This window comes from Raphanus sativus, chromosome 6 (genome assembly GCF_000801105.2).
Source record: "Raphanus sativus cultivar WK10039 chromosome 6, ASM80110v3, whole genome shotgun sequence".
Taxonomy (NCBI): Eukaryota; Viridiplantae; Streptophyta; class Magnoliopsida; order Brassicales; family Brassicaceae; genus Raphanus; species Raphanus sativus.
Window position 1 is genome coordinate 38,989,650 of NC_079516.1, and position 15,375 is coordinate 39,005,024.

At 37.1% G+C, this 15,375-nt stretch overlaps 3 protein-coding genes and 1 long non-coding RNA gene across 4 annotated transcripts; all 4 read left to right on the top strand.

The window, feature by feature from the left end:
• The first annotated feature begins 1,033 nt into the window (after nucleotides 1–1,033).
• LOC108809033 (non-specific lipid-transfer protein 5) lies at nucleotides 1,034–1,782 on the top strand. Its single transcript, XM_018581155.2, has 2 exons — nucleotides 1,034–1,434; nucleotides 1,544–1,782. The coding sequence occupies exons 1-2, from the start codon at nucleotides 1,088–1,090 to the stop codon at nucleotides 1,551–1,553; spliced, it is 357 nt and encodes a 118-aa protein (XP_018436657.1). The 5' UTR covers nucleotides 1,034–1,087; the 3' UTR covers nucleotides 1,554–1,782.
• Nucleotides 1,783–2,602: 820 nt separating this feature from the next.
• Nucleotides 2,603–3,556, top strand: LOC108810217 (uncharacterized). Its single transcript, XR_008934997.1, has 2 exons — nucleotides 2,603–3,079; nucleotides 3,184–3,556. It is a non-coding gene; the product is annotated as an uncharacterized LOC108810217 (long non-coding RNA).
• A 5,068-nt stretch (nucleotides 3,557–8,624) lies between these two features.
• On the top strand, nucleotides 8,625–9,542 carry LOC108810511 (non-specific lipid-transfer protein 12-like). Its single transcript, XM_018582621.2, has 2 exons — nucleotides 8,625–9,028; nucleotides 9,362–9,542. The coding sequence occupies exons 1-2, from the start codon at nucleotides 8,682–8,684 to the stop codon at nucleotides 9,378–9,380; spliced, it is 366 nt and encodes a 121-aa protein (XP_018438123.1). The 5' UTR covers nucleotides 8,625–8,681; the 3' UTR covers nucleotides 9,381–9,542.
• Nucleotides 9,543–11,990: 2,448 nt separating this feature from the next.
• On the top strand, nucleotides 11,991–15,253 carry LOC108812067 (receptor-like protein kinase FERONIA). Its single transcript, XM_018584213.2, has 3 exons — nucleotides 11,991–12,151; nucleotides 12,253–12,576; nucleotides 12,666–15,253. The coding sequence occupies exons 2-3, from the start codon at nucleotides 12,267–12,269 to the stop codon at nucleotides 15,041–15,043; spliced, it is 2,688 nt and encodes an 895-aa protein (XP_018439715.1). The 5' UTR covers nucleotides 11,991–12,151; nucleotides 12,253–12,266; the 3' UTR covers nucleotides 15,044–15,253.
• Nucleotides 15,254–15,375: the final 122 nt, after the last annotated feature.

Here is a 15,375-nt window from a genome sequence, read left to right on the forward strand (position 1 = left end):
TTTACGTCTTAATCTTCACGAGAGAAGCTCGTGAGGTAAATGACGTTCCTGTCGTATCTAATTGAAATATGTGTCTTTCTATCTTGGAACCTAAATCTTTAAAAAATATTGGTGTCGGTTTGTAAGAGTAACGGTTGTGAAATCAGCTCGAATGTTGGAGAATTTGGCAAGTTTGAGTTAGCGTCATAGTGAAAAAAGTATGTGTGTGGCTGCTGTTTTATATGTTTGGAATTAGTTTTCCTATTCTCTGTTTAGGATTTAACCTAATAGGTCTAAAATGAAGTCAAATGCTTTATTTGTTTTCCACTTTTCGTAAAATCCAAAATATCCTGGTGTGTACTTACTATAAAAATGTAGAAGATTATATATGCAATTCTACAAAATGAAGTATTTAAAAAAAAATAGAAATGGAAAAAAATTAAAAATGGATTAACTTTGAAAAATGACTTTTATTATCCTTTATGATATTAATTAATGTGATCATATATATTTGTATACAAATTTCTAAAATTCATTATTTTATATTTTGGATTTAGTTTAAAATCAGATAAATTTATTAATTTATAAAATAATAATATATTAAAAAAATATTGTATGTTGGTTATAAATGTTTTGAATTTTTTCCAATTCTCTATTTAGGATTTAACCTAATAGGTTAAACATGTTATCCTATTCTTTATTGCATTATTTCTTCCAGTTTTACCTTAGCTTGAATTTGAATACTACACAAACGTTGATCTAGTCTACAGAACTACGTACATACGAGAATGAACTACACTTTTTTGATCTAGTCTACAGAACTATAGATCTGATCTGACAATATAGACCAAATGGGAGATCAGTACGTAGTAATTGGCCTATATCATTTATTAAACTATACTAAACACACAAAGATAAGAGAAGACAAAACATGAATAGGAAGCGATGCAATAAATGAAACCAACCACCAACTAACCTCACACCGTCTATTCTCACTTTAGAAAATTTGCACTCTTGGCTCTTTCTCTATATAAACACAAACGCTATTAGCTCTCTTCATCATCCAAACTCATTACTAACTTAAACAAAAGAGATAAAACTTAAGATTATGGAGGGGCTCTTAAAGTTGTCGACGTTGGTGATTGTGTGCATGTTAGTGTCCGCTCCAATGGCGTCCGAGGCAGCAATCTCTTGTGGCGCCGTCGCAAGCAACTTAGGCCAATGTATTAACTACCTGACCCGAGGTGGTTTCGTTCCTCGAGGGTGTTGTTCTGGCGTTAGGAGGCTAAACGGCATGGCTCGCACCACCCGTGACCGCCAACAAGCTTGTCGCTGCATCCAAGGAGCAGCTAGAGCCTTGGGTTCCAGACTTAACCCAGGACGTGCTGCTCGTCTTCCTGGTGCTTGCCGTGTTAGGATCGCTTACCCCATCAGCGCAAGAACCAACTGTAACAAGTAATTAATCTACTCGATCTCACTCTATTTATTTCGTTTCACTTGAGGGTTGTACTCATTTTATTTGGAGTATTACTAACCATATAATGTTGTGTTTGGTTGGTTGCAGAGTCAGGTGAGCATGAGAGTATATCGACGTCGTTGAAGGTTTTTCTTTTAATGTGATCGTTGAGAGAGTATTAAAGAATAATTAAGATGTCACTAGTAAGTGTATCATTTTACTGTTGTGTGCTGTTTTTAAAATTTGTGTGTTTCATGTCTTTCTTTTTATACGACTGTCCATTTAACTCGTCGTCTGTTTTATGTATACCTCCAATGATATATGGAATTACGATATGTATTGTTTCCTTTTTGTTGCCACCTTCTGCTATTAATGCATCACTTCTTCCGTGCGGTGTAAATAAACGAACTCACCGACACTAGGCATTAGTTTTGGACATATACATAATACATTCCACTGGATCGGACTCCCAAAAATTTAGTGGTTAATATGTATAGATCGCTCTATATATAGTGATCATATAGCCTCTAATCCGTACCTATTTTAAGTTCCATGAATTTCAAGACATATTTTGTTTTTTTTTTCTAAAAATAAAAATATCAGTTGAAAAATGAAAGTTGAAGTGTTACAACATAATATAAAATCTTAAGAACTTTAATTAAGATGGGTACCGACCTTTAGACCATCTTTATCGGTCTCACTTACGACGGTTCTTAGCATTAAAACAGATAAAATTAAATAAAAAAACGAAATTAAGGAAAGACGTTAATTAAATAAGAAACGTCCTTAACGCGTCCTTCCTTGCCACGTGTCTTTCTCTCTGTTTCTCTTCTCTTCCTCTCTCGGTCTCTATTTCTTCATCTTGTTTCACTCCCGATGATGAAGAAGCTCGTTTTCTCCTGATGATTTGATTAGTGATATTTGTTTCTCTAGTAGGCAGTGACTGTTCTGGCAGAATTTCCAGGGACGAGTTTGATCTGCATATCAAATTTTCCGAACCAATACTCTTTCTTGGATTGGAATCCAGATCCGTTGGCTCTGTAGAGAGAAAGAGTGAGAAGCTCTACACTGTTGAGGATCTTCCCACGATCACCACCCCAAGTGATATCAAATTCTCTGTCGAACGTTCCGGCATAAACCGGAGAGAAGAAGGTCAAAGCGGTGAGTAATAGAGATAAGATCAAAGGGGAACGACGATCCATGCTTGTGTGTCAGTAAGATTTAGAATTGAAATCATTCATTGGGACCGTGTGTGTTGGGTGGGTTTTATACAAGGGAGACTAGTCTTAGTAGTTTTTTGAGTTTCGTTTGCCGTTTGGTTTGCTCTCTCTGTGATTATTGAATCTAAGATTCTTCCTTCTATAAATGATGAGTTTTTGGTTGTTGTTGATATCTGATCAGATTATATGTGAAAGGTGGAGACTTTGATAAAAAAAATTCGAGGCTCTTTTAATAATGAGTATCTAAACGTGTTCAGACACTTGAAGCTTGTTGTGTGATGTTCATGTTGTTTGCAGTTTCTCGTGATTTGAATTGAAGAAAAGCCTGGATGAAGATCTTCATTGATCTTTGTTGTTTGATTCTGTTGTTGGGTGGTATCCCCCCGTAGTGTACCATCATTGAATGTTGAAGAAGGTGCTCAAGGTGTGTTTTTTTTTAACTTTATTAACATGTGTATATATAAAGCTGAAAGTAATTTCTGTTCTGGTTACATGTAGTAACTCTTCTTGTTTCTATCTTTTTTTCAGCTATACAGATTGAGCAAAGCGTGGTCCTACCAAATCAGGTATCACGCACCCTTTACACTCTGTTTTGGACTTGCAGGTTTAATCTTTTGTTTCTTCCCTTGTGTTGTACTTGATTGAAGACAACGGAAGCTAATCAAGCCGTTGAAGAACCAAGAGTTATACACACTAGATCTCGTTAGTCTATCAAGACATTCAGTTGAGGCCAGTTAAGCCATTCGAAATAAGGATCATCAAGACATTTAGTTAGGCAAAGACCATGGTCTATAGGCACAAGCTCAGCAGCTCTAACTCCATTGTAACAACAACTCTCATTTTGGTTATGTATCTTCTTCACTAAAAATTATTTCAAAAAAAAAATTAATTTAAAGACCAACAAAAAGTCCCACCAATAATCACCGTTTTCATTAAAAGTCCTTAACAATGTCCTAATCTAGAAATAACAATAAAAAACTCTAATGACCACCAAATATGTCCCATTGATAATGATGGTCTTAGATTAGAAAAACGATCATACTTCAGTTACCTTTTTAAAAATATTTTCTATATATGGTATGTATTAAAAAAAAAAGACAATATATATACCATGAAAGAAGTATTCTCTATCTTTTTAGTTCGCCAGAAATATCGTCTCTATACATATACTAGCCTCCGAGGAGAAACAACCAATCTTTAAATGAGCAATCCTTATGTATTTTCTGCACACTGTGAATCTCATAACTTGTTTCCTTACATTTCTCTTCGCACTCTTTCATTTTCGTTGCAGTCTGTAAAGGAGCAAGTTGTGACCTGCGAGAGTGTGAATATACAGCATAAGAAATCATTTAGCAATCATAAGTTATATTTAAAGTAGGTTTTTATCATGTCGACCGTTTTAAGACATTGCCTAAGATAGACATTCAAATCTCTTTTTCCGTCTATCTATCTTCAGTCCCCTTATTTTGTCATTTTCCTATGATGTCTCCAACTCTTTACCGTTTGATGTTTTTATCCATTAATTTCTTACTTGGACCATTTCCATTTCTATTTTCATTTTTCTCATATTGTATATACATCCTTGAACTGTCACTTTATCATCATTTTTGATCCACATGTGACATGTCAAGATCACTCCATTTGTATGGACTCGTACGAATGGCCTCATAATGTCTGCTTGTCCTATATTCGTAACTAATTGATTTTAGCTTGCGGGAAATTTATTTATTTTGAAAACTTGTTTAATGTAAGTGTTTTGGAATAGTCATATGGTTTCCTCCCTGGCCTTGTTTAATGTAAATTTGATAAACTCTAATTTGTTAAAATATATCTATTTTTAGTCAAACCAAGTGGAAATATCTATTTAGATCCGGGTTAAATCTAGATTTCTGGTCTGTAAAGTCTTCTTCAAACTCAACGAGCCGAAGATCCGAAAAGGAATGTATTAACATTGGATATGTGAATTTTCAATGTTTTATAGTAACTTCGGTTATTCATTAAATTTGCATGCATGAGAAACTAAGCAAAATTAACGGGTACGCATTCCATTCATGAGCTTTCCCAATTATAAAAACCGCACCGACGACGTTAGAAAACAATTAAAACAAAAATGGCGTTTGCTTCAAAGATCATCATCACATGCCTTCTCCTCCTTACTGTCGACATGGCAGCTTCAACAAAGCCACACTTAACGTGTAAAACATGGAAAATGTGAGGGATTAAACTCACCACCTGGATTTTAGATCAGGTTTAAGGTTTAGGATAGGTTAGGGAAAGATAACGCGGGCTGAATCCCAAAATAACTTGTTGAATGAACTTTGATTTGTATTGATGATTTTGATAAAGAATGATTACAAAGAGTGATCCTTTATGATTACAAAGATAATAAGAATGTGATGTGAATGAGAATGTTTTTCAGAGTATCGAGTGAAATATGGATCGAATATATCTTCTTTCTTGACTTACTTTCTCTTTAAATAGCCTTAGGTCCCGCTTGATCGTCACCAACTGATTCCCGAGATCTTTTCCGTTTATTGAAGAATCCGCAACAGCTTCCCTTTGACCGGGTCCTGCGCTCCTTCTGTTACGATGTGAGCTTCCTCTTTACCGTGATCTCTTCGAAGATTGCCCTTAGCTTTCAGCCTCCGGCTCCGTAATGAACCTTAGCTCAGGTCTCTGATACGCGTTGGGCTTTGTCTCGGCCCAATACTTACTTTGGTTCTATTGTCAGCTAGCGAGCCATATTTAGGCCCAACAGAAACCACATTGGATCTGTGCCTAGGTTACTTGACCAACAGTGGTATACTGCCATCAGACTGCTGCGTGGGAGTCAAACCTCCGAACCAAATGTCTCAGGCCATACGGGACTGCCTACAAGTATGTGAGTGCCTTAAATGAGTGGCTAACGGATCAGCCATCAATATCGAGCTCGTGGGCACACTCCCTACCACTTGTGGTGTTTCAGCTCCTTACCCAACTAGCCTCAAGCACCAATTGTGACGAGTACCTCTCCATAAACTTTTTTTTGACTATTATTAATTATTTTTTGTTTCTTTTTGGAGTACGGGAAAACCTATAAAACCTTTTTATCCTAGAAAATATCTTGAAAGTTCATTATACACGTGACTCCAAAAACACATATTGAATTCGACTATATTACAACATAGTTACATAGTTCACTAAATATCTTGCATTCAGTACTGAAGCAAAGACTACGGAGGAAAAAAATCTGCAACAGCTAACTAACTTTTCTTATTGTCTGTAGTGGTTTTTATCTTAATGTCATGATTTGTTTTGTTTTGTTCGAATGTTGCAGTATATCGACTGCCGTGTGAAGGAGGCAAGATATATACGACAAATCAAAGTTGCCAGCTTTTCACCTAACACCATAACTATTCCGCTGCTATATCCATTTTATGATTTTTTTTTAATAACCGTGGGTATCCGGCGACCGAGGTCAACCGACTAGTCCCACTAAATCCACGATACTCTATGTATTCTTGCGATTTAACGTTAGTCCGGATAGCCAACAAAAATCAAACTGCGAGTTCGCCGTACCGAAGTTATCTCTCAATCGCCACTAACTCATATCCGTTGGTTAATTATTCTGCTGCTATATCCATTTTATGATTCTCTTATTATGTAATCATCTTCTTCATATGGTAATAACGACAAAGGAATTCCCTCTCTCTTCGGCACTTTAATTTGATGTATGTACACGTACCGTTCTGCCACTCTGCCAGGGATAAGACTTACGGTCTTATTCTTATATTGGTCAAAAGGTTGCATGGAAATAATCAAGATGACACTAGTATAAGTGTATCATTTTCACTGCTGTGCGTTGTTTTTCAGAATTTGTGTGTTCATGTCTTTCTATGTATATGACGGTCCATTTAATTGGTCGTCTGTGTTATGTATTCCTCTAATGATATTACGTGAATTACGATATGTAGTAAAATCACCTAACTCTCTCATAATCTCCACACAATTTCATTGGATCTGATTGAAAAAAAATTCATTGATCATTTAACATCTAATCCGTAACTATTTTAAATCCACTTATCAAAAAAAAAAACTATTTTAAATCCCATAAATCTCAAGGTAGCTAGCTTTTTTGCTAAAAAAGTAAATATGAAAGTTGAGATTTTTTTTTATGAGAACATGAAAGTTGAGATGTTTACATCATAAGATACAAATCGTAAGACTTCTAAAATTTATATTAATTTAGAAATTTATTTATATATAATTTTTTTCAAAAATTCTGGGAGCTTGGAGTGTACGTTTCATCAGCTATATCAGGCCGGCCCTGCCTGTGAGTGTGAATATACAGCATAAGGATTAATCTAGCAATCATAAGTTATATTTAAAGTAGGTTTTTATCATGTCGACCGATTTAAGACAATAAAGAAAGACTTATTTTTGGGTTCACCCCTAAAGTGAACCTAGAAATTCACTCAACCAATAGGAATCACTCATTTCACAATTGATATCTTTTAAATAAGGAAACAAAATATTATCATGTTATATTATGTTTTTAAAACAAAAATGTTAAAAATAAATAAAAATAGTAATATATGCAAAAGAAAATTTAAAAATATTTTAATTCCGTCATCAAAACACTAAACTCTAAACTCTAAATTAAAAACATTAAACACTAAATCTTAAAAATACCAAATCCTTAATCCTAAAAAAAATTTAGGGTTTACCCAAGAGTTTAGGGTTTAGAGTTTAGGATTTAGGGTTTAGTATTTCGATGACGGCATTAAAATACTAGAGTTTAAGGTTTAGAATATAAAATTATCTAAGGGTTTAGCATATATCCAAGGGTTTAGGGCATAATCAAGGGTTTAGGGTTTAGGATTTAGGGTTTAGAGTTTTTTTTTGAAAATGTTAAAAATATATTTTTCTAAATCATTTTTTGTAACTACTATTATTTTTATTTGTTTTTATTTTTTTATTTAAAAAATATAATATAACTTGACAATATTTTGTTTCCTTTTTTAAAAGATATTAATTATGAAATGATTGATTTCTATTGGTTGGTGAACGTAAATGTTTATCTTAAGAGTGAACCCAAGAATAACTCATAAAGAAATATCTTTTCCCGTCTATCTGAGAAATATCTTTTCCCGTCTATCTGTTTTCAATCCCCTTCTTTTGTCTTTTTCCTATGATGTCTCCAACTAAACCATTTGATGGTTATGTCCATTAGTTTCTTACTTAAGCCATGCATTTCCACCATTTCCATTTTTATCCTTCTCATTATAGTTTATACCTTGAACTGTCACTTATTCATCATCTTCGGTCCACATGTTTAAGATCTTTATTACTCCATTGGACTCGTACGAATGGCCTCATAATGTTTGTCCATCTTGTTTCATATGTCAAAATATTTTACCTTTGCGGAAAATTATTTCTTTTATGTAAATGTGTTTTATGTAAGTGATTTCCACCCCTTGTTTGATGATAATGTAAAATTTATACTCTAATTCTCGGAATATATCTATTTTAGTTATCCAGGTTAAATCTAGATTTCTGATGTGACATTTTCTTGAATCTCAATTCTCAACAAACCAAAGATCAAAAAGCAATATATACTACATATTTTTAAGAGATATTTTTTTTTCAAATAATATGAAGTTTCGAATTTCAATATAAAATTTATTAATTATGTTATATGATTTTTCATATTTGCAGATGATTTTTTATTGATTGAATTATAGTTATATAGAGAATTTGTTTTTGTTTAGAAAATCTATAGAATTAAATGTCTTTTTAATCTATGTGTATAACTTTAAAATATCAAATAAAAATAAACGAAGGGAGTCTGTATTAACATCTGAATACGTCAATTTTAAATGTTTAATAGTAATTTCTGTTATTCATTAAATTTGCATGCATGAGAAATTAAGCATAATTAACGGGTACGCATACCGTTCATGTTTAATAGCTTTTACATTAACAAAGTAAAATCATTTACTTAGATAGTGCACAAAAAAAAAACTTAGAAAACAATTAAAACAAAAATGGCGTTTGCTTCAAAGATCATCGCATGCCTCCTCGTCCTTAAGGTCTACATGGCAGCTCCAACAGAGTCACACATTACGTGTGGGATAGTGACATCCACATTGGCTCAGTGCATGGGCTACTTGACCAACTTTAGTCCAGTGCCATCAGACTACTGCTGCGCGGAAGTCAAAGCACTGAATGAAATGGCTCAGACCACACCGGACCGCCGACAAGTATGCAAGTGCCTTAAATCACTGGCTAAGGCAAACAATGGATTCATCAATATCGAGCTTGTGGGCACACTCCCTACCATTTGTGGTGTTTCAGTTCCCTACCCGTTTAATTTCAGCACCAATTGTGATAAGTACGTCTCCATAATTTGTTTTTGTTTTGTACTATATTACATTCCCTTGCTTCTTTTTGGAATATGGAAAAACCTTTAAAAGCTTTTTATCCAAGAAAATATCTTGAAAGTTTTTTTTCTTTTTTTTTGAAAGTTCATTACAATCACTCTAAAACACACATACAAGTTAACTACAACATAGATAGATATGGTTCACGAAATATATATCTTGCATATACTGAAGCAAAGATTAAGAAGGAAAAAATCTGCAAAAACTTATCAACTTTTCTGGTTGTCTTTAGTGGTCTTTGTCATGTTATAATACATGTTTATATGGTTGTTCGGATGTTGCAGTATTTCGATTGCCGTGTGAAAGAGGGTAGCTAGAGATGTTGTACGACCACGACTAATCAAAGTTGCCAGCTTTCTAACCTAGCATCACAGTTATTCTGCTTTCCATTTTATGATCTCATTGTCTCTTATTGTTATGTAATCATACACTTCATATTGTAATAACGACAAAGGAACTTCCTCTCTCTTTATTGTCACTGATGTATATGTACACGTACCATATCGTCAGGGTCAGGGATAACGCTTACGTCTTACTGTTACATTTAATATGATCAAGAAGTACTTGCAGGAATATTTGATATTTTAGTCGACCACAATGGCCGAACCTGGTTGCATGGTGATTGGTGAGTGAATGTAATGTTTGTGTGATAAGTAGGGATATTCTCCCAAGCTTTCGAACCTGGTCGGTAAGCTTCGGTTTAGGCGCACTGGGAGGTGTGTTGGTTGTGTGCTTGCCTCGAGTAAGGAAAATTAAAAGACAAAAGCTCTCACTGGTAACCACAAAAGGAATAAAAAGAATAGGAAAAATGGAACGAAAAGGAATAAAATAAAAGGAAAATTCATTCCTCTTCTAATTTCATAAGGAATAATTGTAGTCTTTTATTCCATAAATCTTAAAGAATGTTAAGGAATCATAGGTAACAAATATTCCTTGTAAATGGTATAAATTGTAAGGAATGCTAAGGAATTAGTTATTCCCACACATTCCCTTGGTCACCATTTGGAACCAAAATAGTGTATGTGGGAAGAAAAAAAACATTATCTGTTATTTTGTATGAGCCTATCAAGTATCAACTATAAAATATTTATTAATTAAATTAAATTATGTTCGTGACCAAAAAAAAATTAAATTAAATTATGAATTAATTAAATTTTACAAACAAAGAAAACTGATTCATACACAATTGAATACCCTTTCATAAATTTTTGAGAGTCTCCAAATAAGAGACTCGTTTTGTTCTCTCTTACTTTTATTTCTTTTCCTAACTTTTTTTAAAGAGAAAAAATAACTCATTGAAAAAATCCAGTGACATACCATCAATGTCTTTTAAAAAAAAAAAAGACATCTCCAACTATTAACACTATTTTAGTGTGAAGACCACACTAATTTAATGTAATTTCAACACTAAAATAAGTTTTTCTTCAATCATAACACTTAACTTTACACTAAAATTATTTTATAATATGATATGTATTGATTTTTTTATTTGAAGTGAATAGTATTTTAATGAGATGAATCATATTTTAGTGTGATGAATACTGTCACACCGTATTTAGTGTGAAATTTTAGTGTTGCATTAAAATAATGTGATTTTTGTAGTTGAGTTGGAGGGGTTTTAAAGTAAAAATCACACTAAAATAGTGTTTTGGAGTTGAGTTTGAGATGATCTAAGAATGTATTTATAAGAAAAATCATAAGACAAATACAAAGTAGTATATATATATATATATTATTTAAATTTTAGAAGATAAATCTATATAAACGTTTATACAGATGCAAAACTATTTTAACAAATGATAATATATGTACTATAGAAAACGTTTTTATATTTGGGAACACTTTTTTAGTTAATTAACTAATGTAAGAAAATCTCAGAAGTATTGTTGAAGATGAATAATTCCCAAAATATTGATGGAAAATGATTTCTTGATGAATTTTTGGCGATATATTGATGACATAACCAGAAACGCAATTAATTTCCAGGAAATGACGAATTGAATAAAGGCTATAAATTATAACCTAATAGTATACACACAAATACACAATTTACATTTATAAAATATGTGAATGTGTATAAAATATTGGGACATATTGAAAGAGACCATGGAAACCACATTGTAGCAGCTTAGTGCATATCAAAGCAGCTGGGGCTTTCTTTAACTAAATGAGGATAAATCTTCATTTGCACCTGCAACTCGTGAAAATGAATGTGGAAGGAAGAGATCGTAAACCATACAAATAGATTCGACACTGTGTCTTGTGTTCTGTTTCCTTAGAGCTTTAATTGGGGGGTTTCAAAGCTATCAATTCTAGTTGTTATTGGCTTTTTGTTGTCTTATCGGAAAGACGTAACAGCTATACCCTTTTTCCCAAAGAAACATCACATGCCCATAAGAGGGAATGTCCCTGGCGTCACGTAACCAGGCTCAAGTATCTTAAACTTAGGCCTATTTCGTTAGCCGTTCGCAGGCTTTCATAATTGGGCCTATGAAGTCTACTTGACAATAAGACTGTTTCAGCACTTAAATCAACGATCAATGCGATTCCCTCATCCAAAAGAGAAACTTTACCGGCCCATCAAGAAAAGTAAAAACGCTGATGATGACTCTCTACTGAAAGCAAAAAAATATCACTCAACCGCAAATGTGATAACAAACAAACGGAGTTTTCGATCAAAACGGGTCCCTCTCTCTCGCTTTATATTAATGTGAGAGCCAGCTCAGCCACGAGGGGTCGTCACCGCATAATAGAAAAAAAAAGAAAAACGCTGTCAAAGACAGACCAATCCATGCCAATCAACATTATCCTGAGGGGAATGTTGTAACTTGTAACAACAGCTGTTACTCTTAAGGGTATTGTCGTCACTTATCAAGCCGGCTTCATAAAATAATTAATTTAATTAAAAACTAACGTCTACGCGTTTAGAGGGAGGCAACAATGCCTTGTCCGTTTACCTAAATGCTCACCTCCATTATCTCACTCCTCTTTCGTAACTCTTTCTCTCTCCTCCTTCTGTCTTCTCCAAATCTCCCCCGATTTCATCGACTAAGGATTCTTCACCGATTCTCAAGGTATGTTTTTATCTCCACTTCAACTCTATGTCCGAATCCAATCTCCCTTGTCTATTTTTAGATCTGTAAAACTTTCTATTTTTGTTTCCTCTTTTCCGTAGATCGAGAAGAAACGATGACGTCAACGGAGGGACGATCCCTCTTGTCTCTCCCCCTCCTCCTTTTCTTATCCATCACCACTCTAATCTCAGCCGCTGACTACACACCCACCGACAAAATCCTCTTAAACTGCGGCGGCTCCTCCGACTTAACCGACACGGACAACCGGACATGGATCCCGGACGTGAAATCAAAGTTCTTATCATCCTCCGGAGACTCCAAAACATCCCCCGCCCTAACGCAAGACCCCTCCGTCCCCACCGTCCCTTACATGTCCGCCAGAATCTTCAGATCTCCCTTCACTTACTCCTTCCCGGTCGCATCAGGTACAATTCGGTTCAATCTCGGTTCACTAATTATTCCCCGGTTTACTCATTTCCGGTTTACTAACACTAAAATGGTTTGTTTCATTCAGGTCGCAAGTTCGTGCGTCTCTACTTCTACCCAAACTCCTACGACGGCCTCAACGCCACGAACTCCCTCTTCTCCCTCTCCCTAGGCCCCTACACACTCCTCAACAACTTCAGCGCTTACCAGACCTCCCAGTCGCTGAACTACGCCTACATCATCAAAGAGTTCGTCGTCAACGTCCAAGGCGGGACGCTGAACATGACTTTCACGCCAGAGTCAACCCCTTCCAACTCCTACGCCTTCGTCAACGGTATCGAAGTCACTTCAATGCCTGACATCTACAGCAGCACAGACGGTACCTTGACCGTGGTAGGGACTTCTAGTGGCGTCACCATCGACAACTCCACAGCTCTTGAGAACGTTTATCGCCTCAACGTAGGTGGGAATGATATCTCTCCCTCTGATGACACAGGTTTGTACAGGTCTTGGTACGATGACCAGGGCTACGTCTTCGCCGCTAGCCTCGGTATCCCCGAGGCTGCGGATCCGAACATGACGATCCAGTACCCTACCGGGACGCCTTCTTACATCGCTCCTGTGAATGTCTACTCCACCGCTAGGTCCATGGGGCCAACCCCTCAGGTCAACCTCAACTACAATCTCACCTGGCTGTTCAGCGTTGACTCTGGCTTTAGCTACCTCGTCAGGCTGCACTTCTGCGAGGTCTCCTCCAACATCAACAAGATTAATCAGAGAGTGTTTAGTATCTATCTCAACAACCAGACGGCTGAGGAAGGAGCTGACGTGGCGGGATGGACTGGAGGTGGTAACGGGATCGCGATACATAAAGATTACGTTGTGATTCCTCCTGATGGGAAAGGGCAGCAGGATCTCTGGCTTGAGCTTCATCCTAACCCGATCACCAAGCCGCAGTACTACGACTCTATTCTCAACGGTGTTGAGATCTTCAAGATGAACGACTCTACCGGTAACCTCGCCGGTCCTAACCCTCTGCCTGGTCCTAAGGTGACTGTTGATCCGTCAAGAACCTTGGAGCCGAGTACTAGTCACACCAAGAGCCATACGGCTGTGGTTGCGGGTGCGGCTAGCGGCGCTGTGGTGCTGGGACTTCTCGTTGGTTTCTTTGGTGTTGCTGCTTACCGCAGACGCAAACGCGGTGAGTACCAGCCTGCGAGCGATGCGACGTCCGGTTGGCTCCCGCTGTCTTTGTATGGGAACTCGCATTCTGCTGGCTCAGGGAAGACTAATACTACGGGGAGCTACGCCTCGTCTCTTCCTTCTAATCTGTGCCGTCACTTCTCCTTTGCTGAGATCAAAGCGGCTACCAAGAACTTCGACGAGTCGAGAGTCCTTGGCGTTGGTGGTTTTGGGAAAGTTTACAGAGGAGAGATCGACGGCGGGACGACGAAGGTGGCTATAAAGAGAGGCAACCCGATGTCGGAGCAAGGCGTGCACGAGTTCCAGACCGAGATCGAGATGCTCTCGAAGCTTAGACACCGTCACCTTGTGTCCTTGATCGGTTACTGCGAAGAGAACTGCGAGATGATTTTGGTGTATGACTACATGGCGCACGGGACGATGAGGGAGCATCTCTACAAGACTCAGAACGCTCCTCTTTCTTGGAAGCAGCGTCTCGAGATTTGCATCGGTGCGGCGAGAGGGTTGCATTATCTACACACTGGTGCTAAACACACCATTATACACAGAGACGTGAAGACGACTAACATTTTGCTTGATGAGAAATGGGTGGCGAAGGTCTCTGACTTCGGTCTTTCGAAGACCGGTCCCACGCTCGACCACACGCATGTGAGCACTGTGGTTAAAGGGAGTTTCGGTTACCTCGACCCTGAGTACTTCAGAAGACAGCAGCTGACTGATAAGTCCGATGTGTACTCCTTTGGTGTAGTTCTCTTCGAAGCGCTTTGTGCGAGACCTGCCTTGAACCCCACGCTAGCTAAAGAGCAGGTGAGCTTAGCTGAGTGGGCACCTTACTGCTACAAGAAAGGCATGCTTGATCAGATCGTTGATCCTTACCTCAAGGGCAAGATCACACCGGAGTGCTTCAAGAAGTTTGCTGAGACGGCGATGAAGTGTGTGCTAGACCAGGGCATTGAGAGACCGTCCATGGGAGATGTTCTGTGGAACTTAGAGTTCGCGTTGCAGCTTCAGGAGAGCGCGGAGGAGAGCGGGAAGGGGATAGGCGGTGAGATGGACATGGGCGAGATCAAGTATGATGATGACAACTGCAAAGGGAAGAACAGTGACAAGGGCTCTGATGTGTTGTATGAAGGGAATGTCACTGACTCTAGGAGCAGTGGAATAGACATGAGCATTGGTGGTAGGAGTTTGGCTAGCGATGATTCAGATGGACTCACCCCAAGTGCTGTGTTTTCTCAGATCATGAATCCTAAGGGACGTTAGAGAGAGAGAAGAGTCTTAAAAACTGGTTCGTTTTCTCTTTTCTCTTTGCTACTTATTTACTATTGTTCTCTTTACTGTTATTTATTTGTGTATTTGATACTCTACCACAATCATAAATGAGTGTAAAAAATTTAATGTGTTTTGATTTTCTTTTACAAAACATGAAACATATGATTTCCTTCGATGTATTATTTGGTTTGTTCTCTCTAACGCTTTTGTACTGGGATGCAACACGTTAGAAACCATTTTACTTGTGACTTGTGAGAAACTGAAACATCGCATCAGAACAGTTGTAAAGCCGAGTTGGAGATAGGGTTGTTATACCAGACAAG

Coding starts and splice junctions, on each gene's coding strand:
- LOC108809033 (XM_018581155.2), top strand. CDS start 1,088: ATGGAGGGGCTCTTAAAGTTGTCGACGTTGGTGATTGTGTGCATGTTA.
- LOC108810511 (XM_018582621.2), top strand. CDS start 8,682: ATGGCGTTTGCTTCAAAGATCATCGCATGCCTCCTCGTCCTTAAGGTC.
- LOC108812067 (XM_018584213.2), top strand. CDS start 12,267: ATGACGTCAACGGAGGGACGATCCCTCTTGTCTCTCCCCCTCCTCCTT. Junction 12,577..12,665: donor CTCCTTCCCGGTCGCATCAG/GTACAATTCGGT, acceptor TGTTTCATTCAG/GTCGCAAGTTCGTGCGTCTC.